We start from the raw sequence: 24,363 nt of genomic DNA on the forward strand, positions 1-24,363 counted from the left end.
TAATTAGTTTATTAGTTTCTAACATTTACATAATATTCCGTACATGTATAAATATATTAAACTTGGAAATTTGTTAGATTTGCACTTTTTGTATTTATTTTTAAAATGGGAAATTTTTCAATTATTACCAAGTGAAAGCAAATTTTATTTAGTGATTTCTAAACAAAAATCTTAAATTAATTACTAAAATAAAATCTCATTTTCAGATTTTTATTTATGTCAAAGAAAAAAATGGGAACTTTACTAAATTAAAAACTATATCTTTCTTTTTGTCAACATAATACAATTACAAACTACATCTATAACCAATTTGACTAGCATGAGATTTAATTTTCCAAAGTTTTAATAAATATTGGAATATCCAATCCCTCTTGAATGGAGAAAGAGAAAAAAAAAATCAAATTAAATCTAATTTTCTACTTTCAAAAGTTTGATCAAATATACAAATAAAATAGTATGATCAAGAGAATCACATGTTATTTAGTTGTATGACCAATCAAACTGAAACAGCTAGACAACACAAAACCTTATATATATGAGTTGGGAGTGTATTAATCCTTATATTTTGATTGGTTAACTGTTTTAATTGATGTGTAAACACCAAAATTGAGGTTGATGTGTCAGAAAAGAAAAGGAGAGCAACACATTCTAGTTTTATTGTATTGATGAGTTGGGGAGCCTATAAACACCATGCAACCACTTAATCTTCCCACAAATCTCATTTTGAAGTCTTTCAAACGCAACCATCCCGCACACAATTTTCTTGTTAGGACAGCGTCTCGATAGCACACCCATTTCCCACATAAATGCGATTTTCCCACCACAGTTAACTATTTCTATCCGACGGTGTGATCTACTATAATTGTACTTCATCAGTTTTTCCAAACCTTGAACATATCTCCATTTTTCACCAACTGAGTCATACCACATGAAATACCCCGAGCCAGATCGACAGTACATTACATTGTCTATCACCCACCACCATTGACACCAAACAATTCTCCTCATATCCATAATATTCCACGTACCTTCTTTTGCCTCAGCGTCATGATTCGGTATTAGTCGCCAAGTTTGTGTCTTTGTGTCGAATACCTCTGACCAATCTGTGGACTTGTCTGATCCGTGACATCCTCCCATTACGTATATTTTGTCACCGAGTACATATGCCATCGCGTTACTCCGAGCAACCGTCATGTTAGGTGCGTCACGCCACGTGTGCCTCCAGCAATCAAATATTCTAACCGTAGAAGAGGGCGCGACAGTTCCACCGATTGCATAGATGTCCGAACCCATCGCTACGGTGGACTTTGATGCCGGAAGAGAATCAGAACTAGATGAAATCGGAACCATGAAATTTCCACTTGACTTGGTTGGCGTCCGGTTAGGTTTAATCCAAATACTAAACCAGCGAGGACATGGACGTTTAGTTAAGCGTAAGCAAATGTAGAGACAGATATCGTTGGTTTTAGATCGGCCGGCGTAGAGTTCCGGTGAAGAGAGGAGAGAATGAAAGGTTTTGGAGACGAGTGAGAGTGAAGGGTAATGCGATTTAGAGATACGTGCGAAGAACTCTACAATGAGTTCGTATGGAAGTGACGAAAACGATGACGACTCATCACATTGCGGAGGAGTCTTCTTTTTATGCGATGGTTTAACTTCGCCTCCGGCTCCGGAGATCATCATCGTTGGCAGATATTGTAGGTCGTAGCCGTGGATCCAAATGATGATGATTACGGTTATATAAAAGAGTTATTTGGCAAAATGATACGTTTTTAGAACTTAATTAGATTAGTAGTCACTTTACTATTTAATTATGAAGTGTGTAACAGAGAGTTGAGTGTATTGGGTAAATGACCAAAAAGGGTTTAATTGTTTTTTCTTTTCTCTGTCTTCCTTCTCCCTCGTTTCTCTCTCTTTTCTTTCCAGTTCATTGACTAATAACACAAATAAATAACGTCGACAGTCCCACATAGATTTGAAGCTCCACCGTCTCACCCATTTAGGCGCCTAAGAAGCGCTAGATGAAGGTGGTGGTCTATCTACGTTGCATGGAATCGTCGGAGATGTATCGATTCCCGCTCCGGAATCAGAAACAAGAGTGGAATCGTCCAGAATCGCCGGAATCGGTTTGAAATCGATGTGGAACCGTAAGATTCCGAGTGGGATGCGTGGGGAAGTAGTTAAGAAGCGTCGCTAGACTTGGTAATGATCGGAAATAAAATCTGGAAAAAGTGCAAAGAACGGCGGTTAGGGTTTTATGGGAGAAAGATGACCCTTCAATAAAATTACAAATTTGCCCCTCGTATGTTTAGGAAAAAAAATCTATTTGTGACCACTAAGATTCGAACCGCCTACCTGGCTTAGAATGAACAGCAAACGTCGCTAGATTAGCAAGTAAAAGACATTTTTTGCCTTGTCTTAGTAGCACAAGGAATATTGTTAGCAAAACCAAAGCTTCTCCAAAAAATAAATTATAAATCATCATCATAAATTGGTTTTTTTTTTTCATGGTCTATGATTTATATATAAAAAAAACAACTATAAAAATAGAGCTTAAGCTTAGAAGAACTTGTAATCAGAAGCATACTAGAAAGTTCGGGATTGGTCGACAATATTTTCTGAGCTAGGCGGTAACAGCTAGTAACAACCATTCTCTAATGTACATATCCAAACAACACAAATCATTAGTATCAAAAAATTTCTAATCATACATACAATTTAGCAAATGTTCCTATCCAAAAGAAGTAACGGTTTAGAACTTGACAGAATAAGAGATTATCTTGTTTATGAGATGACTTTTTATATCTTTGACGTCTACGGAGTTGAATTCTATTTAGAAATAATTAAATCAACATATGTTTTTAAGATATGTAAGAGATCAACTGAACAAATAATGAACAAAATTAAATCACATTATCAAAATTACACAGCAGGCTAACTAAATAGCTCTACAAGAAGATATTTTTAATTGGTTCATGAATCTGCCTCTTCCTGATGATATTGATGATATTTTCGATGAAGAAGGTTGTCATAATCATGGACTGCAACTAGATGCTGAAGATTTTGCTCATATCGATCTTGGTGTTGTTGAAGAGGCTAATCTGGGAGGAATTGGTGAAATGGGAGGAGCAAGGCGTGGACACCAAAAAAAAGGATAATTTTTTAGAGATAAAAAAAAAATGTCCGTACATACACTATATTAAATGATGCACACACTATAGTCATTCTCATAAACTTGGCATACCATACATGAACTTGGCTAACAAATCCGGTTCAACAACATCATGGACCTGAATGATCTAGCTGCGTTGCTGCTATAAGTCCGAGCAAATCATGACTACGACATTTGTCATGAGATTGCGGCTCTCATTGTAGTAAGTTTTTTTTCCCTAATTTAAGACATAATTAAAACTTTTCAAACTAATTGAGTTTTGTATCAGAAAGTAACTCAAAGTCTAAAAACTTAACTAGATTAAGCTAAAAACTCAATTATTTCAAACTCAGAAATTTGCATCTATTATTAATTTGGAAAAAAAACTGGATCGACCCAAATAAAGGGTTTACTTACTAAACTAACTAATGCTAATTTATGAAATTAATTTTTCAATAATATTTTGATAAATATTTTCATTAATTAATTTTATATATTTTAATAGTTCAAAAACAAAATATGAAAGATCAGCTCAATGTTGTCAACCAATACTTTATTGATGAAATTAAATTTTCAATAAGCTTTTGACAAATATTTTCATTAATTATTTTTATATATTTTAATAGTTCAAAAACAAAATATGAAAGATCAGCTAGTAACAACCATTCTCTAATACATATAGAAACAAGTAAACAACACAAGTATCAAAAAAATTCTAATCATACATACAATTTAGCAAATGTTTCTAGCCAAAAGAAATAACTGTTTAGAACTTGACAGAATAAGAGACTATCTTGTTTTTGAGATGACTTTTTTTCTTCTATGACGTCTACGGGATTGAACTGTATTTAGAAATAAATCAACATATGTTTATTGAGATATGGAAGAGATCAACTGTAAAAATGATGAGCAAAATTACACAGCAGGCTAACTAAATTGTGTTTTTGAGTAACATATTTATCTCCAATTCTGAATTATGTGATACTGCATGAGTTAGCTTAAGTAGCTCATAACTAGTACTATTTCAAAGACAGTAAACAGAGGATTTAAAACAGATTAGAACAATGAAAATGTCAAAGCAAGCATCATACTTAAAAACACAATCTTGCATGTCAATCTAGTTTTAAATCTGACCAGGGCAGATGAGAACATTTTAGGCCAAGTTTCTGAAAATCTCTTCACTTGATCAAAGTGAAAACAAAATGCTACTCAGATACTTATACACCTACATTATTTAAACAGCATAGAGACTATTGTAGCCGGAAACAAACAAACAAAATGCTTAGAGATGGGCACACTCTATCTATTATTCTCAAACCAATATAAAATACAAATTGGAACAGCCATTTAAGATGTTAGATTCACCGACAGAAAACATAGTACAAATTTTTAAAAGGAAAATGATGACTCTACAAAAGTGATCATTAAGAGTCATCAAACCGAAAGGGCTATACAACGCAAGAAGTTATATGACTTGGGGACCGTAAGCACAACATTAACCCACTCAATCTTCCCCCAAACCGCACCTCCAAAGCCTTTTTCGAGCGCAACCATCGCACACCAAATATTCTTGTTGTGACTACGACCAGGCCGCTGAAACCTATCCCAAAGAATAACGAGCTTCCCACCACAATTAACTAATTCAACCAAACAATTACGGAAATCAGTACTAGCAGTACGGTGCTTTTTCAATGATTCCAAACCTTTCACATCTCTCCACTCTCTAGCCTCAAAATCATACCACTTGTATCTAGCGCAAGAGTAACAATACATCACATTGTCAATCACACACCAAGATTTCGACCATAGTAGGCTCAACTGCTCCTCAGCAACACTCCACTTACCTTCCTTCACATCATAAATCCAATCCTCAACCCCAGCCTCAGTCTTTACGTAAATCTTTCCTTCCACCACATCGATCTTTCGAACTACATTATCTCCCTGTCTCACCTTAATGTCAGGATTCTCCGGTAAGGTCCTCCAAGTCTAGTCTTTATGTCATACATCTCGAACCAGTTTATGTCCCCACAAGAAGGGTCACATCCTCCCATTACATAAATCTTATCATCAAGGACACATGAGGACGCGTGTTTCCTCTTCATCTTCATGTTAGGGACATGTCCCCACGTGCGGCTCCGAGAGTCGAATACCCATATAGCTGAAGACGGACCAGAGTTCTCGGCCATGTATTCACCATAGATCTTCCAACCGATGGATAGGGTTAGGGTTGAGTTTGAATGCGGAAGATAAATATAAGAAGGAACGAAGCGATTCACAGTTCTCCCACCATAGAAAATTTCGTTTCGATTAGGTTTGATGGCTCTGAGACGGAACCAGCGTGGGGTTGGCTCCTCGGATGGTACGGTGAAAAACCGTAGATAGATATAGAGGCCCCAGATCTCGGTGGTTCCGAGTTGAGATCGCACAGCGTAGAGATCTTCAGAAGAGATGAGAGAACGAAATGTTTTGGAGACGAGGGAGAGTGAAGGGTACTGAGATATAGAGATATGTGCCAAGCAGTTAACGATGAGTTCGTCTGGAAGTGAAGACAACGGCATCGACAGACATGGTGCAAGATGTAGCGGTGGTGGAAGCTTCTTCGTCTTTTTATGCGGCGGCTCAGCTTCTTCTTCGGGGATCATCCTTCTACGGTGGAGAGAAAAAATCATGAGAATGGATTAAGAAGATATGTAGAAGAAATGATTTAGATGAACAGATTCAGCAAGCCAATCTTGTTAATGCTGTCAAAAGAACACCAACGTATTAACACGTTTCCAATGGAAGAAAATATATTTTACTTAATGAGTAGTAGATAATATTCATGAATATATGTAATTAGCAAATAAGGATTTTCTATTTAAAGAAAAAAAAAACTTTTGGTCAAAATATTTATTAAAAGGTGGAAACTGAATTAAAAACTTTTGGTCTGTTTGAAAAAAAGAGATTGTTGTAAAAAAACAAATTATAGAAATTGAATTAAATCAAAAGAAACAACCTCCGTAAGATTGATCAGAGGAAAAGTTTGCCTTTCTTTTCCGTGATTGATCTCCATCCTCTGTTGTGATTACGTACATATACATTCACAAAGATCTCGGCGGGTGGATCTGAATCTGGTTGACAAAATCATTACACTTGGAAGAGCCTTATAGGAGGATCTGAATGGTCAACTCAAGAGATCTCTAAGCTTAAGTGATTTAAATTACCATAGTAAAATGAAAAGTAGTATTAAAGAAAAAAGAAAGAAAAAAACAACATCTTCAAAGCAAAATAAAGCAAGACTATACATCTCCAAGAGACTAAGAGTCATCAAACCGAAACACTTACACAATGCTCGAATATATATGAGTTGTGAGGAACTGTAGTCATAGCATCAACCCACTCAACCTTACTCCAAACCTCACTTCCATTGCATCTTCTTTCTAATGAAATCTCGACAACATAACATTGAGACTGGGATTCCACATAACTAAAAGCTTTTCACCAATCACCATAGCTAGAACATATAAAAGAAGTTATATTTATAAAATGTTGGTTTTTGGTCGATTTTTTCATTTCAAATTATATTGCTCGGACCTAAATCATCAAATCAATTTCTCAAACACTATCAAAAACTGAGAAATTGTTGCCTCTACTTTTTCCATGAACTGCTTTCAAATTCTGGCTCCGTTTCCTCTCTATTTTAACAGATTTTTAGTCTAAAGAGTTGGTTCAATTGGTTTATCGTATCTCTTATAATTATAATAAGTTTATCCGCGCGTTTTCATGTAAAATCACACAAATATCCAACTTTGATATTGTTGTATAAATGATTCACGTAATATAAACGTTCTATAGATCCTCAAATCCTTCTCATAAAAGACCATCTATATTATTATTTTTGAAGTACATTTTGGTTTATACCCTTCAAGTTTTGCTTATTTAATATGTTTTATTTACAACATTAACCCTTAACAATTTTCCTAAAATAACATTAATTTCATAGAAACTCAATTAATGGAACTATTTAAATATACCTAATTTGATACGTTTATTGCCATAAATAGCTGGACAACATCTATACATTTCGATTTTTCCATAAACATCTACACATTAAATTTTTAATCCCATAAAATCTTCAAACCTATTTTAATAGATTTTTAGAGAAAAAATCTGGTAGTTTTTCTAAATTATCTCGGCTTAATTAATAGTTCTCATTTAATATTTTATACATTTATTGAATAAATATACAAAATATTAGCTTAAAATCGAGAATAGAAACAATTAATTTTTATATACATTAAACACATAAAATAACTATTACTTCTCACATATCTCTATATTATTCTTTATAAAAAAACACAATCAAGCGGTGTACTGCAGGTCAAAACTTAGATAGCATAGTAACATCTATATTAAAAAACAAAAAAAACTTAACTGTTTTATTTAAAATCATATATGAACATTAAAATCGTCCCGTAAATTTTAATAAATAGTTATAGGTATATAATTTAAAAATTAATAAAACAACAGCAAAATAATAAAACAAATATAATATATGTATTTTAAATATTTAAAAATTAAAAAATATAGTCCTGCGTTAAAGAACAAAGAATAGCCTTTTCAAAGCAAAATAAAACAGCAACTCTACTTACATTTCACAAAGGCTGTTCAAATGTACCATCCTTTGTGTATCATCAAATTAATATAGCTACACAACTCAAGAAGCAATACGACTTGGAGACCGTAAGCACAGAATTGGCCCACTCTATCTTACCCCAAATCTCACCTCCATGGCGCATCTCTAACGCGATTTTTGCGCACCAAATTCTACTTTTCCGCTTTCTGTTGTATTCCTCAAAGCTGGGCACCCAGACAACTAAAAGTTTCCCACCATGATTAAGCAATGTAATCAAACCCCCGCTAGCTAAGCTAAATGTACTGTGCTTACGCAATAATTCCAAATCAGACCCCTTGACCTCTTCCCAATTTCTACTCTTCGAGTCGTACCACATGCAATAACCGGAGTTTGTAAAACAATACATTACATTGTCTACACTGGCGTACCTATTAAGGGGAAAGGGGGTTCAATTGACCCCCATTCATATTGAAATTGAGATTTTTTGTATAGAAATATGTTAAATAATAGACTTTGACACACCTAAACTAGGGTTCAATCCTCTCTATGACCCAGGTAAAAATATTTTCTGGGTCCGCCATTGATTGTCTATGACACACCAGTCATCTATCCATATGATGCTCGGGTGCGTTTCTACAATTTCCCATTTACCTTCTTTTGGATCATACGCATAGTCCTTCGTCTTAGCCATTGCGTAAATCTTTCCTTCGAGCTCGTTGATTGTAAACCACGAATCGCTGCTACGTAACTCGTCGGCTCCATAGCTCGACAAGGAACTCCAAGTCTGAGTGTTTATGTCAAGTACTTCCATCCAATGCGCCATGGACTCGTCTTTCTCACAACCTCCCAATACATATAGCTTCCCGTCCACAAAAACCACATTCGGACACTCCCGAGCCACCATCATATTGGGGCCATCACGACACGTGTTAGTCCTACAATCAAGGATACGAACAGCTGAAGTAGGTGGTGATTTGTAGGGTGCACCGATTAAGTAGATCTCCGAACCAACAGCTACGGTGGAACCGTACGGTGCACAATGAGGATGGGGATAACAAGGTACTGGAATCAATGAATATTCTTCAGGGATATCATCATCATCATCATCATCATCATCATCATCGTCCGTTAGGGTTTCGACAGGTTTCATCCAAAGAGTGTACCATTCAGGAGATCGGTTCTTAGAGAATTTTAAGCAGAAATAGAGGCATGGTTCTGTGGTTCCGATGTTAGATCGAGTCGTGTAGATTTGGGGAGAAGATAGAAGTGAGAGGAATCTTTTGGAGACAAGAGAGAGATTAGGGTAATTCCATTTAGAGATACGGGCGAGGATGTTCTCTATGATTTCTTCTGGAAGAGACAAAAACGTCAGTGCCTGAGGTTCGGTCTCCTCCTCTTCATGTGGTGGTTCAACTTCTTCGGTGCTCATGGTCGGCGGAATTTGGAGAAGAAAGTGGAGGAAAAGGTTATAAATTAGGTTTAACAAACGAGCTTTCACTTTTCTTATAATTGCAAAATCAAATTTTTATTAATCAACTATTAAAATGATCCCATTAAGCATTGAACATATAATACGATACTCTAAAATAAAACTCAAAATCAATGTAATGGACGGAAACCAAGTAAGACATATATATAAGGAAATTAGTAAAAATAAACCAAAATACACTAAAATCTCTATAAATTAATAAGGTCGGGACCTTGAAATTTTATTAATTTATAGAGGTTTTAATTTCTCGATAAATTAATAAAATATTAATTTATAAAGAGATTTTCTTATTTTCATATTGAAAATTTTCTATTACAAAATAAGATACTTTTGTTATTATTCCCATTTTTTTTAAAAAATCCTTAATTTATAATCTTGGTTATCGTAATAGGATGAATGTTAATTGATTAATAGATTATCTAGGTAAAAATGAAAAATGTTAAAAGTTTAGAGTTTAGAAAAAATTGTTACTACTATTCTTCATGGTAATGATGAAGTCGCAGAAGATATTGAGGTACTTTTAAAACCAATTACTAAAGAATCAATTATCGCATCTATGACTCTTCACAATTTATGGATGCGATTTGAAAATACAACAATGAAAAAATTAGGGATGAGCTCCAACAAGAATGCAAATTCAAGAATAGGCAAACAACAATATAATCATATTTTCAATAGATTTTCTTAGATATATATATATCAGTTTATATGATTATTAATTTATGATATTGATTAGACCATATTTTTACATAGGATTTCCAAAAAAATTATTATTTTATTATTTTATCGAAATGTGTTATTTTTTACACCGGCCCAACTCGGGACCAGAAGAATTTATTAATTTATAGCGAGTATTAATTTATGGAGGTTCTACTGATATTTGGTATTTTGAAAGTTACGGTAGATTAACTATATATTATACCATAATTGCATTAGCAAACAAAAAAAAATATTATTAATCTCGTAAATAATTAATTTTTTCATTTATAATGAAAGTTCAAACCTAGCTACAATATATATCACTCAATTTTGTATTTTAATAATAAATTGGGTTAAGAAAATAATCGATAACTTGTAAAAATTGGTATTGAAAATGAGATGTAGCAATAACTTCTCCCATTGAGAAATAAGTTTGATATGTGCCCAATATATTGCACATAATATGAGAACGAGAGCTTAGACATATGGTATAGTTATTTTCGTTTTTTTTTTACGAATGGTCGGTATTGTTAAGCTAAGTTCTTTTTTTTGCTATAACTGTTAATATCATTAGAAAATGAAAAGATTGGTTTTACAAAAAGTAAACAACTAGGGATCTGAGACCTTGGCAAAAAGAAATTAAAACAAGGAAGCAGAATTGGGAAATCACAAAGAGTGAAGTCAAGGTAACCAAAGCAGCAACAGATTGCGGAAACGCTTTCTATGATCTCTTGCTAAGATTATATTATGAATCTCCCTGTCCAAAAGTTTGAAGGTATTGGCTGGTGAGATTATGGACCTTGTTATTTTGCTGCTTTCAGATATTGTTAAGCTAAGTTTATGAGCTAATGGATGAGATAGCTTCTACACAATGCTGTAAAGAAAGTTTTTCACCCAAAGAAGAAGTGTTCAATCTTTGGCCGCTGTATGTATGTAATATTTGTGAAAATTAGCTCATTTGAGTGTTGTATTCCCTCGAGTTGATTTTAAGAAATGTCTCCAAAGGTGTGGCCTGTGGCGAACTGAACAATTTTTTGTATTATATATTAATTGACACAAAAACAAATGTAATCAACCAGAGAGAGATTTTGTATAAGTTATTCAAATAAACACAATCTTTTTCGACTCATCAAATCGAGACCACTACACAACTACTCAAGAATTCAAACGACGCTGGAACCGTAAGAAGAGTATTAGCCCACTCCATCTTACCCCAAACCTCACCTCCATGGTGCTTCTCTAACGCAATCCTTGCGAACCTGATTCTCTTTATCTGTTTTGCGTTGTCTATGTGAACCGTCATCCACGCAACTAAAAGTTTCCCACCATAATTAACTAAATCAAGCACATACCCTTGTGCTAAGCAACATGTATCCTGCCCAAGTAATAATTCCAAATTCGAACCCTTAATTAACCTCTCTCCACTTTCTACTCTTTGACTCATACTACATGCAAATATTGGAGTCGGTATAACAGTACATTACATTCTCTATCACACACAAAGCATATATCCACATGCTGCTCGAGTGCGTTTCTACAACTCCCCATGTACGTTTTTTCAGATCATAAGCATAGTCCTTCTTATCATCCACTGCGTAAATCTTTCCTTCCAGCATACTGATTATTAACACTCCTTGCTCGCTGCTACTACGTAACTCGTCGGCTCCATGGCTCGGCAAAGAACTCCAAGTCTGAGTCTTTATGTCTAACACTTCCATCCAAGCCATGGACTCGTCCTTCCCACAACCTCCCATTACATATATATTCCCATCACCAAAAACCGCATTCGCACCCTCCCGAGCCACCATCATATTGGGGCCATCACGCCACGTGTTACTCCTACAATCAAGGATACGAACAGCTGAAGATGGCGTCGCCGGGTACGGTACCGGAACCAATGAAAATTCGTCAGAAATATCATCATCATCATCATCATCGTCCGTTAGGGTTTTGGCAGGTTTCATCCAAAGAGTATAACATTCAGGAGATTGGTCAGGCAATTCTAAGCAGAAATAGAGGCATGGTTCTGTGGTTCCGATGTTAGATCGAGTCGTGTAGAGTTGGGGAGAAGAGAGAAGAGAGAGGAATCTCTTGGAGACAAGAGAGAGATTAGGGTAATTCCATTTAGAGATACGTGCGAGGATGTTCTCTAAGATTTCTTCTGGAAGTGAAGAAATCGTCAGTGGCTGATCATGAGGGCTCTTATTCTTATTCTTCTTCATCTCTTGAACCTCTTTGCGGATCATGATCGATCCGCAGAAAACTGGAGTGGAAGGAAGCGGTGGGGAAGAAGTTATATAATTACGGTTTGGAAAAATTAAGCAACGAGCTTAAGCTTTTTTTAATTGCAAAAACTATTTTTTTTTTATCAATTATTAAAAATAACCTTAAATAAAAGGAAAAAAAATCCTAAAATATACCCCAAAAACCATTGTACGTACGTACGTAGTGGACCAATTTCTATTTGTTGGCACTTGGCAGTGGTTTTTGTTTATTTTGTTGAATATAATTACATTGGTTAAAAATCCAAATTTTATAAATAAAAGGTCAATGCCAATAAAGAAATAAATAAAAATTTGTTTAAAATGAGTAATTTTTTTAGTAATATAAGATTTCAAAATTAATATATCCGAACAATGGAATGATATACATGTGGATTGGAGAAGAATTTAATGAATTACATATAACCTAGGATAACTTATCCCATGTTAAGAACAGAGAACAAAAATATTGTACATAAAATTGTTTAGTGCGCATCATCCATCTATAAAGACATATTAATGGTGATTTTTCTAATGAATATACTTGCTCATATTCGTCATGTTCATCGTTAACTAAGTTAGTTGCTTACATGTTTCTACTTTGTTGTACCAAAGTTAATTAATAATGATGACTTGAAAAAAGACTTTGGTTTTCATTTTTGTCACTTATCTTAAACAGAAAAAAAAATAACTTTTTTTTCAAAGTCAAATGTTAAAGAATCAAGAAAAGTCCACCATATTTACAAGATGATGATTCGCTGTAGTTAATGGCTAAATCAGAGCAGCTGATGATTAACCTGGTGGCCACTAGCCATCCGATAAAATAGATTTTGGATACTTTCATAATAACATTTTGTGTATCAATCAACTAATTACATCTTAAAAAAAATTTGGCATCACCTTCGAATATAGGCCTGGGCAAATAAACTGAACCGGAGAAACCGATCCGAACCCGATCCGAAAATACCCGAACCCGACCTGAACAAATTTTGTCTAAATAACCAATAGGTTTTCGTTTTCAAATAACCACATGTATCAGGTATTATCGGAACCGAACTCGAGGAACCGAAGATACCTGTTTATACCCAAGAACAATTATACACGATATCACACTATCACATATGAATTGTTTTGCAAGACATGGTATGTTCAGTTTCATTTGTTTAAGATTTCATGATATGCTTAGTTTCATTTGTTTAAGATTTAGTTCACTGTTTCTTATTGAATTTGTTAGATTAAACAACTGTTTGTACAGTTATATTTCAGGTTTTTGGGTTTTGTGGGTAAATTTCAGGTTTTTGTGGGTACTTTGGATATGTTCGAGTAGGTACTATTCATAACCGAATATATTTTGGATACATTACAGGTTTCTTATAGTCAATATCCAAATAACCCAAACCTGATAGGAACCGAATCTGAACCCGACCCGAAATTATATAAAACACCTGTTCGGATCTTATATTAATAAACCCGAAAAATTTGAACCCAAATTACCTGAACCTGAATCTGATCCGAACACCCAAGTGCCCATGCCTATTCGAATATACTAGTAAATACACCCGAGTGACTTGCTGCAAATTATATTGGTAAATACAAAAAATGCATTGAGTGGAGATTGGACCGTTAAATAAAGACAAAACAGAAAGAAGAAAAAAAAGCAGAGCACTGTGTTCTGTCTGTAGTACTCTTTGCACTGGAACCCATTTATTTAAAAAAAAAAAATACTATTATTTTCTTTTTATTTTTATTTTCGTTTCCTCAAAAATCAAAAAGAGTTTTTTCTTTTTCCCTCGGAAGCAGTAAAAATCTACTACAACAGTGGCCAGAGAGAGAGAGAGAGCAAAACATGCTTTTGCTTAATTCACGGAATCGAGACGTTTCTATAAACCCAATTGTATATTTCTGAGCTGGAATCCGAACTCTTTGTCTGATATAGAAAGCACACAACGTATACCTTCCAGTGACCTCTCTCTATCTCTCTAAATCTCTCTCTTTGCGTCACTCCACTTAAAGTAGTCGGTGCTCTCTTTCCTAACTCTTTTCTTTTGAGAGAATCGTGTGAGACGTTACACACTTCTGGGTTTTATTTGAGTAGAACAAAACACTTGAGAGTGAAGTTGAAAGCTTCAGCCTTTAGAGATTGAAATGGATAAAAGGGTGAAGCTAATCTTCTGGATTTGTGTCTCCATTCTTGCCTTTTTGGGTATCTTCCATTTTTTACCTTTTGATTCTCTCCTCTGTGTTGCATTAATTACTTAGATTTGTCTTCTTGATGTTAAAGTTTGTTGCTTTACTTTGTTAATCTCTATTTCATTGTAGTTCTTGTCCTTAAAGTCTCGAATCTGTTAGCTTTGTACCACTTTTAGGTGTTTGGAACTGCCATTTACAGATTTGATTTGTGGATTTGTAAGAAATCTCAGTGTCTTTTATGAAATTTTGTTGCAGATTTTGGTATGGCAAGTAAGATTGGGATATGTTACGGAAGAAATGCTGATAATCTCCCGAGTCCAAACAGAGTATCTGAGCTAATCCAACATCTCAACATCAAATTTGTTCGAATCTACGACGCCAACATTGATGTTCTCAAAGCTTTTGCAAACACTGGAATCGAGCTTATGATTGGTGTCCCTAACGCTGACCTACTTGCATTTGCCCAGTTTCAATCCAATGTAGACACTTGGCTTAGCAACAACATCCTTCCTTATTACCCAGCTACCAAAATCACTTCGATTTCAGTCGGTCTTGAAGTAACCGAAGCACCAGACAATGCCACTGGTCTAGTCTTGCCTGCTATGCGTAACATTCACACCGCTCTTAAGAAGTCTGGTTTGGACAAAAAGATCAAGATCTCGAGCTCGTTTTCCCTTGCTATCTTGTCACGCTCGTTCCCTCCTTCGTCTGCTTCTTTCAGCAAGAAACACTCAGCTTTCTTGAAACCAATGCTTGAGTTCTTGGTTGAGAACGAGTCTCCCTTTATGATCGACTTGTATCCGTATTATGCTTACAGAGACTCAACTGAAAAGATTCCGTTGGAGTACGCTCTATTCGAGTCATCTTCTCAGGTTGTTGATTCCGCTACTGGTTTGCTTTACTCCAACATGTTTGATGCTCAGCTTGACGCTATCTATTTCGCCTTGACGGCTATGAACTTTAAGACCATTAAGGTTATGGTCACTGAGTCAGGGTGGCCGAGTAAAGGCTCGCCTAAAGAAACTGCTGCAACTCCTGAGAACGCTCTTGCTTACAATACCAACCTCATCCGCCATGTCATTGGTGATCCAGGTAACCTATTTATGAAACCAAAGTTGTGACCTTCAGTTTCATAGATAGATGGAAACATTTTTATAAACTGATTTGTTTCCTTTGGTTAGGTACTCCTGCAAAGCCTGGGGAAGAGATTGATGTGTACTTATTCTCCTTGTTTAATGAGAACCGGAAGCCAGGGATAGAATCTGAGAGGAACTGGGGAATGTTCTATGCAAATGGAACTAATGTTTACGCGTTAGACTTCACTGGGGAGAACACTACGCCTGTTTCTCCAACAAATGTTACCACGGGTACGAGTCCAAGTCCAAGTTCCAGTCCAGTTGACAATGGTAACTCGACAGTGATCATTGGAGGAGGAGGAGGAGTAGTAGGAGGAGGAGGAACCAAGAAATGGTGTATTGCTTCTTCACAGGCTTCAGTGACAGAACTGCAGACAGCATTGGACTGGGCTTGCGGTCCTGGGAATGTTGATTGTTCAGCTGTGCAACCAGACCAACCTTGCTTTGAACCAGACACTGTTCTCTCACACGCATCGTATGCCTTCAATACTTATTACCAGCAGAGTGGAGCAAGCAGCATAGATTGCAGCTTTAATGGAGCCAGCGTTGAAGTCGACAAGGACCCAAGTAAGTATTTGCATACATACACTTTCAAAACATTATGTATAGAGTAAATGGTGACGCCACAGTAGTCTCATTTTGAGCTCTCAAAATTGCAGGTTATGGTAACTGTTTGTACATGATTGCTCCGGCTACCACCGGGTGAGAGTTCTCTCTTGGTTTACTCAATCTTGCGACTATGCAACCACACAAACGAATCTTATTTGCTGATGTTGTTGTTACTTTTGCAGATTTAACAGAACAATGGCGGGTAATATCACAGGAAATATAACTGCCATTGATTCGCCCTTGGCTTCGCCTTCTTCAACAAATGAAGCATTCAGACAGATGGTGATCTCCGTTGCAGTCTCTGTTTTGTTGCCGTGTTTTGTAGTTTGTTTGAGTATTTGGTGACAGGTGTGTACATGAATGCACTGTTGCCTTTCTTTTGTCTGAAGTTTTGAGTAGACTAAACTAGAATTTAGCCCAACTGTTGTTGAACTGGTAATTTCTTCCACCGCTTAACCGAAATGTCGAGATTGGTGATGTATCTGTGTGGTTCAAATTAAGTCGAATCACAGACTAAAAAATTTGAACCGGGTCACATTATATGAGCTGATCGAAAACAGATGGGTAAAGACCACTTCACAAAGTCAAATTTTATACCAAACGATACTTATTTCATTACTCAAATCGAAAACCAGAGATACGCAATATGAAATACAGTACAAGGAAGAGAGGAAACATCAAAGCCAATCATAGGAGGGAGGGAATCAAAAGTTCAAAAACCATAACAAATATGATTGCTTTTTTGTTCTTCTAAGAGTATAAATTTGTTTGATGCACAACAACAACAATCAAATCACAGANTGGTGACAAGTGTGTACATGAATGCACTGTTTGTTGCCTTCTTTTGTCTGAAGTTTTGAGTAGACTAAACTAGAATTTTGCCCAACTGTTGTTGAACTGGTGATTTCTTCCACCGCTTAACCTAAATGTCGATCTTGGTGATGTATCTGTGTGTTTTCAAAAAGCAATTTAATTCGAATCACAAACTAAAAGATCCTGAGCCGGGTCAAATTTTATGAGCTGGCCGAAAACAAATGATCAAGACGACTTTAGAAACTCAAATTTGATGCCAAACCGTAATTATTTCATTACTCAAATCGAAAACCAGAGATACACAATATGAAATACAGTACTAAGGAAGAGAGAAAACATGAAAGCCATCATAGGAGGGAGGGAATCAAAAGTTCAAAAACCATTAAAAAATATGATTGCTTCTTTGTTCTTCTTCTAAGAGTATAAATTTGTTTGATGCACAACAACAACAATCAAATCAGAATACATGGCAGCAGAAGAGAGTGTCTTCTGTAGTGATGAAGAACCTTAAAATTGATGATATTGGTTTAAAAGCAATTTTGGTGTGAACTTAGAGACCAGACTCAATAAGGTAATCACCAAGCCTCTCCACGACCAAGTTGCATTGGCCTCCAGTCATGGGTTCATCATAGATGCCAAAGACAAGAGCTTGAGTAGTCTTCTTGATAGTGACTCCACCAGGTCCCTGCAAGAAGTAAGCATCAACATTAAAAAACTTGCTGATCACAAAAAAAGGAAAAAGACTGATCCTTTTGATTCAATTTTTCTCAATCAAGTTCAAACGTTACCTTTTTGCCTCGGATGACGGCTCCTGCCTCACCTTGGACAACCATGTACTTCTCACCGCCAAGAAATAGCCCTGTTGGAGCAAGATGTCCGGCTTCTTCAAAGTCTTTGTTGATTCCTTCTATCTCAGCAGGCTTCAACTAAAGAAGATGAAACAAGAACCACACAATAAAAAAAATTAGATTCAACCTATTGAGCGAGCCAATGATACTACTACCAACACACCAGATCCTTTACATATGAGTTATACAATACTGATCATCCAACAAATTGGTCAAATCCGATTTGACTAACCATGAGAACCACAGAATCAAACTCGATCAGATCAGTGAAGATACATAATTCAAATTTCAAAGAGAACAAGTCAAGTCAGTGGTAGCAAATCAAAACCAGATCCAAGTTTCTTCAGATCAGATCACAATAAAATGAGAAGATGGAATCAGATCGATGACCTAAATTGAAGGATCGGAACCGAACCTGAGGGAAACTAGCGCTCTGAGCCCAGACACTGCCGTCTTGGCCGAAGATGGCGGCGTGTGTGAGGTGGTTACCTTCGACATCGCACATGAGATGGTCATCGACGTATGATTGCCACGACATCTTTATTCTTCTCCGGCGAGATGAGATGAGCTTGTTCCTTCTTCTTCTTTTCTCTACTTCTTCTGCTTGCTTTTGGTTCGTGGACTCTTTGAAGAAACCTTTGAGCTCTTAAATTAATAAATAACACGATTTAATGAGCATCCAATAAAATAAAAAATCTAGTCAACAAATAAAACCAAGAAGGTGAAGTGGCGTTAGTACAATCGCAAGTGATAAGTCCATTAATACGAATGTAGAAATTTGGGATCGAATACCGGTTCACACGAATGTAGAAATTTGACAAAAAAACAAATACAATATTTAATTTATTAACTGAATTTAATTTTATAAATACTAAATAATCATAAATAAATAAAAATAACGATTTTTGTTAATTATAATATACTTCGGTTTCAATTTTTTTCTGCTTCTCTCTTTTTGTAACTTCGTTATAAAGAAAAAAAAATAAATAAATAGAAAAGGATGTAAAACCTCGCCATGTTACATTATAGTTCGATAAAATTAAAAAAGTTGTGCTAAATCAAATTAGTCTGACACGTTTTTACCAGTTAAAATGGTATTTGCACATTGTGAGTTTACATAAACAAAACAAATACAGTAGAGTTTTTAATTTTATTAATTCCCAAAAATCCAAAGTATGGCAACATCATTGTTTTAACAGGGTGGATATGCTCTTGCATTGTGTGCCATACACAAAATATATATATATATATATATATATATATTCCATTATTTCGGTCCACCCTTTATAATGTTCTCCTTTGCTAATGTCATTGTCAATAAAATGTTTCTTAATTATTTACCCAATAAAACGCTACTATATAATAGATGCTTATCAAACCTTTCTATTTTCCCCTGTTTATTGAAGAAAACAGAGAAACAATCACTTAATTTTATACTCTTAAGAGAATTTTGTGCATCGTATTGATTCAAAAATGAAAAATGAGAGGCGATATATACAAAAAAAAATTCATTACATCTCTTGTAATAAAGTAAAGGGAAATAAAAGTTGAGATTCGATATCTCGATGAGCTGTTAGAAGTTAGAACCATAAAATAAAAGACAGATGGGACGGGAATGATTTTCCGACAAATTTTTAATTTATCATTTATACTTTTCTATTAAAAAGATTTATTAGTTTAAAGTTGATTGATGAATGAGTTCGGCCTGTTATATACCACTTTTTTCTTCTTCTTTTTTCAAGTTTTTTCTTTTTATTTCTTAGGATTACACATGTGTTAAGTGCATGTGTAAAATGTTCAGAGTGATTTCTATATTGTGAGATTAATGATGATACTACCCTGCATACAATTTTCTAGATTGCCAATACGTGAATAGTAATGTATTAGACAAAATTTGCAATTGTCAAAAAAAAAAAAAAACCAAAAACAAAACAAGAAAATGGGAGAAAGGGCCTTTTAGGCTAAAGTTTTCTTAACATTTTGCTATGGGTAGAAGAAGAAACCAGGAAGGTCCATTCACCCAAACTTATATATTAAATAAGTAGAAAAAAAAAAGATGCAAATCACTCAAAAAGAGAAACAATGGCCGTATCAAAAAATGTAGAAGAGTTGGAAAAACATTGTAAAAGCAATGACAAGATTCTAGAGACCCTGTTCGAGGAGGTAATCACCCAACCTCTCGACGACCATGTTGCACTGTCCTGGTGTCACTGGCTCTTCGTAGACCCCAAACACACACGACTGTCCTGTTTTCTTTATCGTTATTCCTCCCGCTCCCTACCCAATCGAAACCAATAACATAGTCATAACGATGTATTATTTGCTAGAATGATCCCGCCCCTTATGAATCATACAAATATATATGCAACATATGATCACATTTGATTGTGAAGTTTTTCTACCTTCTTGCCACGGATTACAGCATTGGGCTCGCCTTGGATCACCATGTACTTTGCTCCTGCTAGGAATAACCCTGTGGGTGCCAAGTGACCCGGTTCATCGAAATCTTTCATTATATCACTGAACTCTTGTCCCTTGAACTATCAAAGACCAAACCATAGTTACCATGAGACAACATTCATTACTTGTTAGTAACATACACGTTATTAGTAAGCTTAGGAAAATTATGAAACTGGAATATACACTAATAAGGATAACGAAGACATACAATATTAATTTGGTATCAAAAGAAAAAAATGGATCCCCCATCCGTTCATTGTTTTATACCAAGACTTTATCAGATCCACAACTTTAAGAATGCCCTCAAATCTATCGATCGGCAAAACATGAAACAGTACGTACGTACACACAATAACATTTTGAAATGGAATAACCTGAGGGAAGTTGGCACTCTGAGCCCAAACGCTACCATCATGACCAACGATAGCAGCAGCGGTAAGGTGATGTCCCTGACCATCACCCACATCGCACATCAAATGCTCATCAACGTAAGTTTGCCACGACATCTTTCTTCTCCTTAATTTTGTTGTTGTTGTGATCTCTCTGCGTTATTATGTGCAGCGTGGTGACTTCTTCCCTCAGATAAATAGGAGGGGAGGTAAGAAGAATGGTTTTTAAAACCGTTGGATCACAAAGACGAATTCTTAGCCTTACGTATATCTCAAAATTAATGATCCATTTCAATTAATGACGCTTACGTCTCGCCTTCGTTATAGCTCAATCATTTATTTCCCTAATTGCCACGTCTACTTACTTCCTTTTCTTATTTTCCCCTATTTATAACGATCACCAACGGATTTTTCAGGTAAGGAATTATTATTACTCGGATTCAATAACAATTTTTTTTTTTTTTTTTAATATTCAAACTTGTTATGACCAAACCTCTCACTAATCTCATCTGATTTATTTCATAGTGGTACAATAATACGATTATAGTGTTTAGCATTCTTCTGTTGAAGTGTTTTGTGAAAGAGATTGATTATGCGTAAAAACGGCACCAAGCATTTGAATACAACATTGTGTTTGTTTGTACTAAAACCTCCGAAGATTCTTCCTACAAAGTCATATATTCAAAAACTGTACTGCTCGAAAAAACAACAAAAGCTACCCTGGGACTTGTTAGTGGCATTGTTTTGAGAAAAGATTTGGGATACTGAAAACAAAGAAACGAGGTGAAGATTTCTGTTTCAATCGGTGAGACGATATGATCGACCTCTGAATGCTGTGTTCGAGCTCTCTGGTGGGGCACGCGCACTTGAATAAGCTCCTCCACCTCCTACTGATCCTCCAGCTCCGGCTCCTGATGCTCCTACGCCACCTGCTTGTCGAACACTTGCTACTGGAGCTCCAATTCTCCATCTTGCTACAATTTTGTTACTGTTGAGAATGTCAAGGGATAACAGCAAAGCAACTACTGATAAGCGAGAGAAGAATATAATCGAGAATTCGAATCAAGGATACACCCATTTAGGGGTTTTCAGGTAGTTTTTTCCAGTGGCAAGAGGGTGGAGGACTGTTAGGAAGTAGTATAGATGTCCGGCTATGATGCCAAGAAGATCTGGCATGATTGGAGAGCCAAAGATAACATCTAGTGCTAGCATTGCCCATGGGAGGTAGAAAGCCTGACACAGTAGTTACAACTTTCACCATTAAACATCATATACTAAAGAAAGAGTGGGTTGGATGAGCTAATAATACCTTGAGAGTGACAAGACCGTATAGGCTGATGTTGGCATTTGGAAATTCTCGGCTCCAGAGATATAGAAGCATGAACACAAGCGAAACTCCAAGGAACGGTGTCCAGAAAAATGGTATTAATGATAAAACCTGAGAAATTTGAGAAAGGTAAGCTGTTTTAACACACACAGATTCACAAGTATATGAATAACAATCTCCCAAAAGCTTGACTCAACTCGCTTTGATTCAACCTTAGATTAAGTTCTTTTAAGAACTTTTGATTATCATAACTTTGGGATATCTTAAGTCAGTCATGTACCTGCTACTATCTACTCTGTGGTATACCATATACATATACTACACTGTGGTGGGTTCTTAAAGAACAAATAACAATGATGAGTGGGAGAAGAGATACAGGGAGAGAATAACATACCACAAGAGTCAAGGATCCAAAGATCATCATCCACAAAAAGTCAGCTGTCCGTCTTTCAAATGGCCCTTTCTCAAGTTGAACTCCATATCTTGCGCTGCACAATCATTCCAGAGAGTAAGTAACAATATAAAAAGCAGAAATTTAGCTTTCTGCAATATATAGGGAAACAATAACACTCACATCATCAAAAGACGTATACCGAAATTGATAGAGAAACCACCGAGGAAAAAGAAGTTTGTTATCAGCCTCCAGATCTGCAAACACCAAAACAAATCAAAATTGCACAATGAATTAAAAAGTGTTAGGGATGGACACAGTTTTGTGAGTAAGGAAAATCATTAAAAGAACATTCTTATACCTGGAACTGCTTAATAACAAGTTCAGGAATCAAAGCAATGAACACCGGAGCAACTAAACCGAGCTGATTAGCAACGGTAGTGAAAAGGCACAACGTTCCATAAGCTTTGGTAATTGGTGGAAGTGAGTTATAGTATCTGAAATCAATATATACCCACCAACAACAAAACAAGCACTATGAGAAACAATTTGACAGATACTGTAAAACTTAAATTACATTACATATCCCATCCTTCTATAAACTTGTAAGTTGTAATCAAGATTCAAGAATTAGCTAAGAAAGCATATAGCTTTGTCTCAAGAAAAAGAAAAGACTCAATTTTTTTTTTTTTTTTTTTTTTTTTTGACAATTTCATAAAAAAAGCTACGGATATGTGATACCATCGGAGTCTTAGCTATAAGACACTATACGAAGCTAAAGTAAATTATGGTCCTGTGCAAGAACTACCCACTAATCAATAAGCTAAGAATCTCTCGATCAAGATCGAATCGAAGCGAAGTATTTAAAAGAAGAAAGCAAAGCGAGAGAGAGACGGAGACGGAGGAGGGGGACTCACTCGCCAGGAGAAGACATGTTCGTTCGATTTCGAAGATCGGAGGTTATCTCAGTATGGATTTGAGTTTTGAGGTTTTCTTCTAAGACCGCCGCATAAACGGAAGCTAGAACGTTCCGGTGAGGTCTTCTAAACAAATCATGTGATTTTAATTCATTCGCTTGTTAGGCAGTTCGCGTAATTTATCCAATGATATCAAGCCACGTCGTCTTTTAGTGACCAAATTGATAACGTGGCACATTTTGATTCGTTTTGTGTTGTATACAGACATTACATTTGTAATCGTGTTTTGGTAATGTTCGGGACCGACCATACCATTTGTTACTAATTATCCAAATGCATAATTATAATTAGATAATGTTATAGAGAGATGTGAATGTGATATTTTTTTTTCTTGGATGTTGAATTGGGCCAAAAAGGCTTTCCTTGGACCCAGATTGATAGATGGGCTCGAATTTGTGACAAGCAATTAAAGGTTTTTTGACTTATCAATTATAATTTATTTTATCTATTTTATTTTATTTTTTCCTTTCTACAATTTTCCCATTCTACCAATAATTTTTGGTTCTATTTACCAAATAAGAATAATGTGAGAGAATAGGAACCCTAACAAATTAACAAGAAACAAGACAATGAACTGAAGAGGGAATCTAATCACAAGGAAGATCAAAATTGGAGAAACATAAGCATTATGTCGTGAGCATGATCTTCGTGAGTATGGTCGGAGAACCAATTAAAGATCCTAGTTTAATTATTTAATTTCAGTAATAATGATAATTAATAATAATAATGTGTTTAGTTTTTAAGGTAATTTAAACAAGAGAGAATCAAAGATTTATTAACCTGGATTAGGTAGAGCAGAGGGTCCATGTGCATGTGACGGGTCCCAACCAGATAATCTTGACCCGATTCGATCTCACTCCTTTTGTCTCCCTGACTCATCCTCACGTCATTCCAGACGTTAGTTAATCTATATAAGTTACTTTGGATGCGTGGAACTAGAAGATAGTAATAATCATGTATTCCTATTTCCTTACCATAATAATAATAATAATATTCATATATTTTTCT

General features: G+C 35.5%; 7 protein-coding genes and 1 pseudogene across 8 annotated transcripts; 1 reads left to right on the top strand and 7 right to left on the bottom strand.

Annotated features, from left to right (window-relative positions):
- LOC104727684 (F-box/kelch-repeat protein At4g29370-like) lies at window positions 655–1,683 on the bottom strand. Its single transcript, XM_010446766.1, has one exon. It carries the CDS (start codon window positions 1,681–1,683, stop codon window positions 655–657), a length of 1,029 nt encoding a protein of 342 aa, XP_010445068.1.
- LOC104727685 lies at window positions 4,520–5,774 on the bottom strand (annotated as a pseudogene).
- LOC104727686 (F-box/kelch-repeat protein At5g39560-like) lies at window positions 7,825–9,195 on the bottom strand. The gene is made up of 2 exons (XM_010446769.1): window positions 8,366–9,195; window positions 7,825–8,194 (listed from the first exon to the last, which is right to left on the bottom strand). The coding sequence occupies exons 1-2, from the start codon at window positions 9,193–9,195 to the stop codon at window positions 7,825–7,827; spliced, it is 1,200 nt and encodes a 399-aa protein (XP_010445071.1).
- Window positions 11,084–12,200, bottom strand: LOC104727687 (F-box/kelch-repeat protein At5g39560-like). The gene is made up of 2 exons (XM_010446770.1): window positions 11,439–12,200; window positions 11,084–11,329 (listed from the first exon to the last, which is right to left on the bottom strand). Exons 1-2 carry the CDS (start codon window positions 12,198–12,200, stop codon window positions 11,084–11,086), a joined length of 1,008 nt encoding a protein of 335 aa, XP_010445072.1.
- Window positions 14,124–17,096, top strand: LOC104721929 (glucan endo-1,3-beta-glucosidase 12). Of its 2 annotated transcripts, XM_019232231.1 has the most exons (6): window positions 14,124–14,418; window positions 14,661–15,497; window positions 15,587–16,108; window positions 16,201–16,243; window positions 16,333–16,486; window positions 16,952–17,096. In XM_019232231.1, the coding sequence occupies exons 1-6, from the start codon at window positions 14,361–14,363 to the stop codon at window positions 16,955–16,957; spliced, it is 1,620 nt and encodes a 539-aa protein (XP_019087776.1). In that variant the 5' UTR covers window positions 14,124–14,360; the 3' UTR covers window positions 16,958–17,096. The 2 variants fall into 2 exon arrangements, with proteins under 2 accessions (XP_019087776.1, XP_010438307.1); XM_010440005.2 differs by lacking the exon at window positions 16,952–17,096 and having other exon boundaries at window positions 16,333–16,690.
- On the bottom strand, window positions 17,213–18,479 carry LOC104721930 (profilin-2). Its single transcript, XM_010440006.2, has 3 exons — window positions 18,227–18,479; window positions 17,752–17,889; window positions 17,213–17,648 (listed from the first exon to the last, which is right to left on the bottom strand). Exons 1-3 carry the CDS (start codon window positions 18,347–18,349, stop codon window positions 17,514–17,516), a joined length of 396 nt encoding a protein of 131 aa, XP_010438308.1. The 5' UTR covers window positions 18,350–18,479; the 3' UTR covers window positions 17,213–17,513.
- On the bottom strand, window positions 19,695–20,886 carry LOC104721931 (profilin-3-like). The gene is made up of 3 exons (XM_010440008.2): window positions 20,646–20,886; window positions 20,214–20,351; window positions 19,695–20,088 (listed from the first exon to the last, which is right to left on the bottom strand). Exons 1-3 carry the CDS (start codon window positions 20,775–20,777, stop codon window positions 19,954–19,956), a joined length of 405 nt encoding a protein of 134 aa, XP_010438310.1. The 5' UTR covers window positions 20,778–20,886; the 3' UTR covers window positions 19,695–19,953.
- On the bottom strand, window positions 21,231–23,449 carry LOC104721932 (derlin-1). Its single transcript, XM_010440009.2, has 7 exons — window positions 23,296–23,449; window positions 22,740–22,875; window positions 22,562–22,635; window positions 22,382–22,475; window positions 21,970–22,098; window positions 21,733–21,893; window positions 21,231–21,648 (listed from the first exon to the last, which is right to left on the bottom strand). Exons 1-7 carry the CDS (start codon window positions 23,310–23,312, stop codon window positions 21,459–21,461), a joined length of 801 nt encoding a protein of 266 aa, XP_010438311.1. The 5' UTR covers window positions 23,313–23,449; the 3' UTR covers window positions 21,231–21,458.

This window comes from Camelina sativa, chromosome 11 (assembly GCF_000633955.1).
Source record: "Camelina sativa cultivar DH55 chromosome 11, Cs, whole genome shotgun sequence".
NCBI classification, from domain to species: Eukaryota; Viridiplantae; Streptophyta; class Magnoliopsida; order Brassicales; family Brassicaceae; genus Camelina; species Camelina sativa.

Coding starts and splice junctions, on each gene's coding strand:
- LOC104721932 (XM_010440009.2), bottom strand. Junction 22,636..22,739: donor TTGTTATTAAGCAGTTCCAG/GTATAAGAATGT, acceptor TGGTGTTTGCAG/ATCTGGAGGCTGATAACAAA. Junction 21,649..21,732: donor CTGAAAACCCCTAAATGGGT/GTATCCTTGATT, acceptor CATTCTCAACAG/TAACAAAATTGTAGCAAGAT.
- LOC104727687 (XM_010446770.1), bottom strand. CDS start 12,200: ATGATCCGCAAAGAGGTTCAAGAGATGAAGAAGAATAAGAATAAGAGC. Junction 11,330..11,438: donor CTTTGTGTGTGATAGAGAAT/GTAATGTACTGT, acceptor TTACTTGGGCAG/GATACATGTTGCTTAGCACA.
- LOC104721931 (XM_010440008.2), bottom strand. CDS start 20,777: ATGTCGTGGCAAACTTACGTTGATGAGCATTTGATGTGCGATGTGGGT. Junction 20,352..20,645: donor AGAGTGCCAACTTCCCTCAG/GTTATTCCATTT, acceptor GGTCTTTGATAG/TTCAAGGGACAAGAGTTCAG. Junction 20,089..20,213: donor CTGTAATCCGTGGCAAGAAG/GTAGAAAAACTT, acceptor TCGATTGGGTAG/GGAGCGGGAGGAATAACGAT.
- LOC104721929 (XM_010440005.2), top strand. CDS start 14,361: ATGGATAAAAGGGTGAAGCTAATCTTCTGGATTTGTGTCTCCATTCTT. Junction 16,109..16,200: donor TGAAGTCGACAAGGACCCAA/GTAAGTATTTGC, acceptor TCAAAATTGCAG/GTTATGGTAACTGTTTGTAC. Junction 16,244..16,332: donor ATTGCTCCGGCTACCACCGG/GTGAGAGTTCTC, acceptor TTACTTTTGCAG/ATTTAACAGAACAATGGCGG.
- LOC104727684 (XM_010446766.1), bottom strand. CDS start 1,683: ATGATGATCTCCGGAGCCGGAGGCGAAGTTAAACCATCGCATAAAAAG.
- LOC104721930 (XM_010440006.2), bottom strand. CDS start 18,349: ATGTCGTGGCAATCATACGTCGATGACCATCTCATGTGCGATGTCGAA. Junction 17,890..18,226: donor AGAGCGCTAGTTTCCCTCAG/GTTCGGTTCCGA, acceptor CATCTTCTTTAG/TTGAAGCCTGCTGAGATAGA. Junction 17,649..17,751: donor CCGTCATCCGAGGCAAAAAG/GTAACGTTTGAA, acceptor TACTTCTTGCAG/GGACCTGGTGGAGTCACTAT.
- LOC104727686 (XM_010446769.1), bottom strand. CDS start 9,195: ATGAGCACCGAAGAAGTTGAACCACCACATGAAGAGGAGGAGACCGAA. Junction 8,195..8,365: donor ATCATATGGATAGATGACTG/GTGTGTCATAGA, acceptor TCCCCTTAATAG/GTACGCCAGTGTAGACAATG.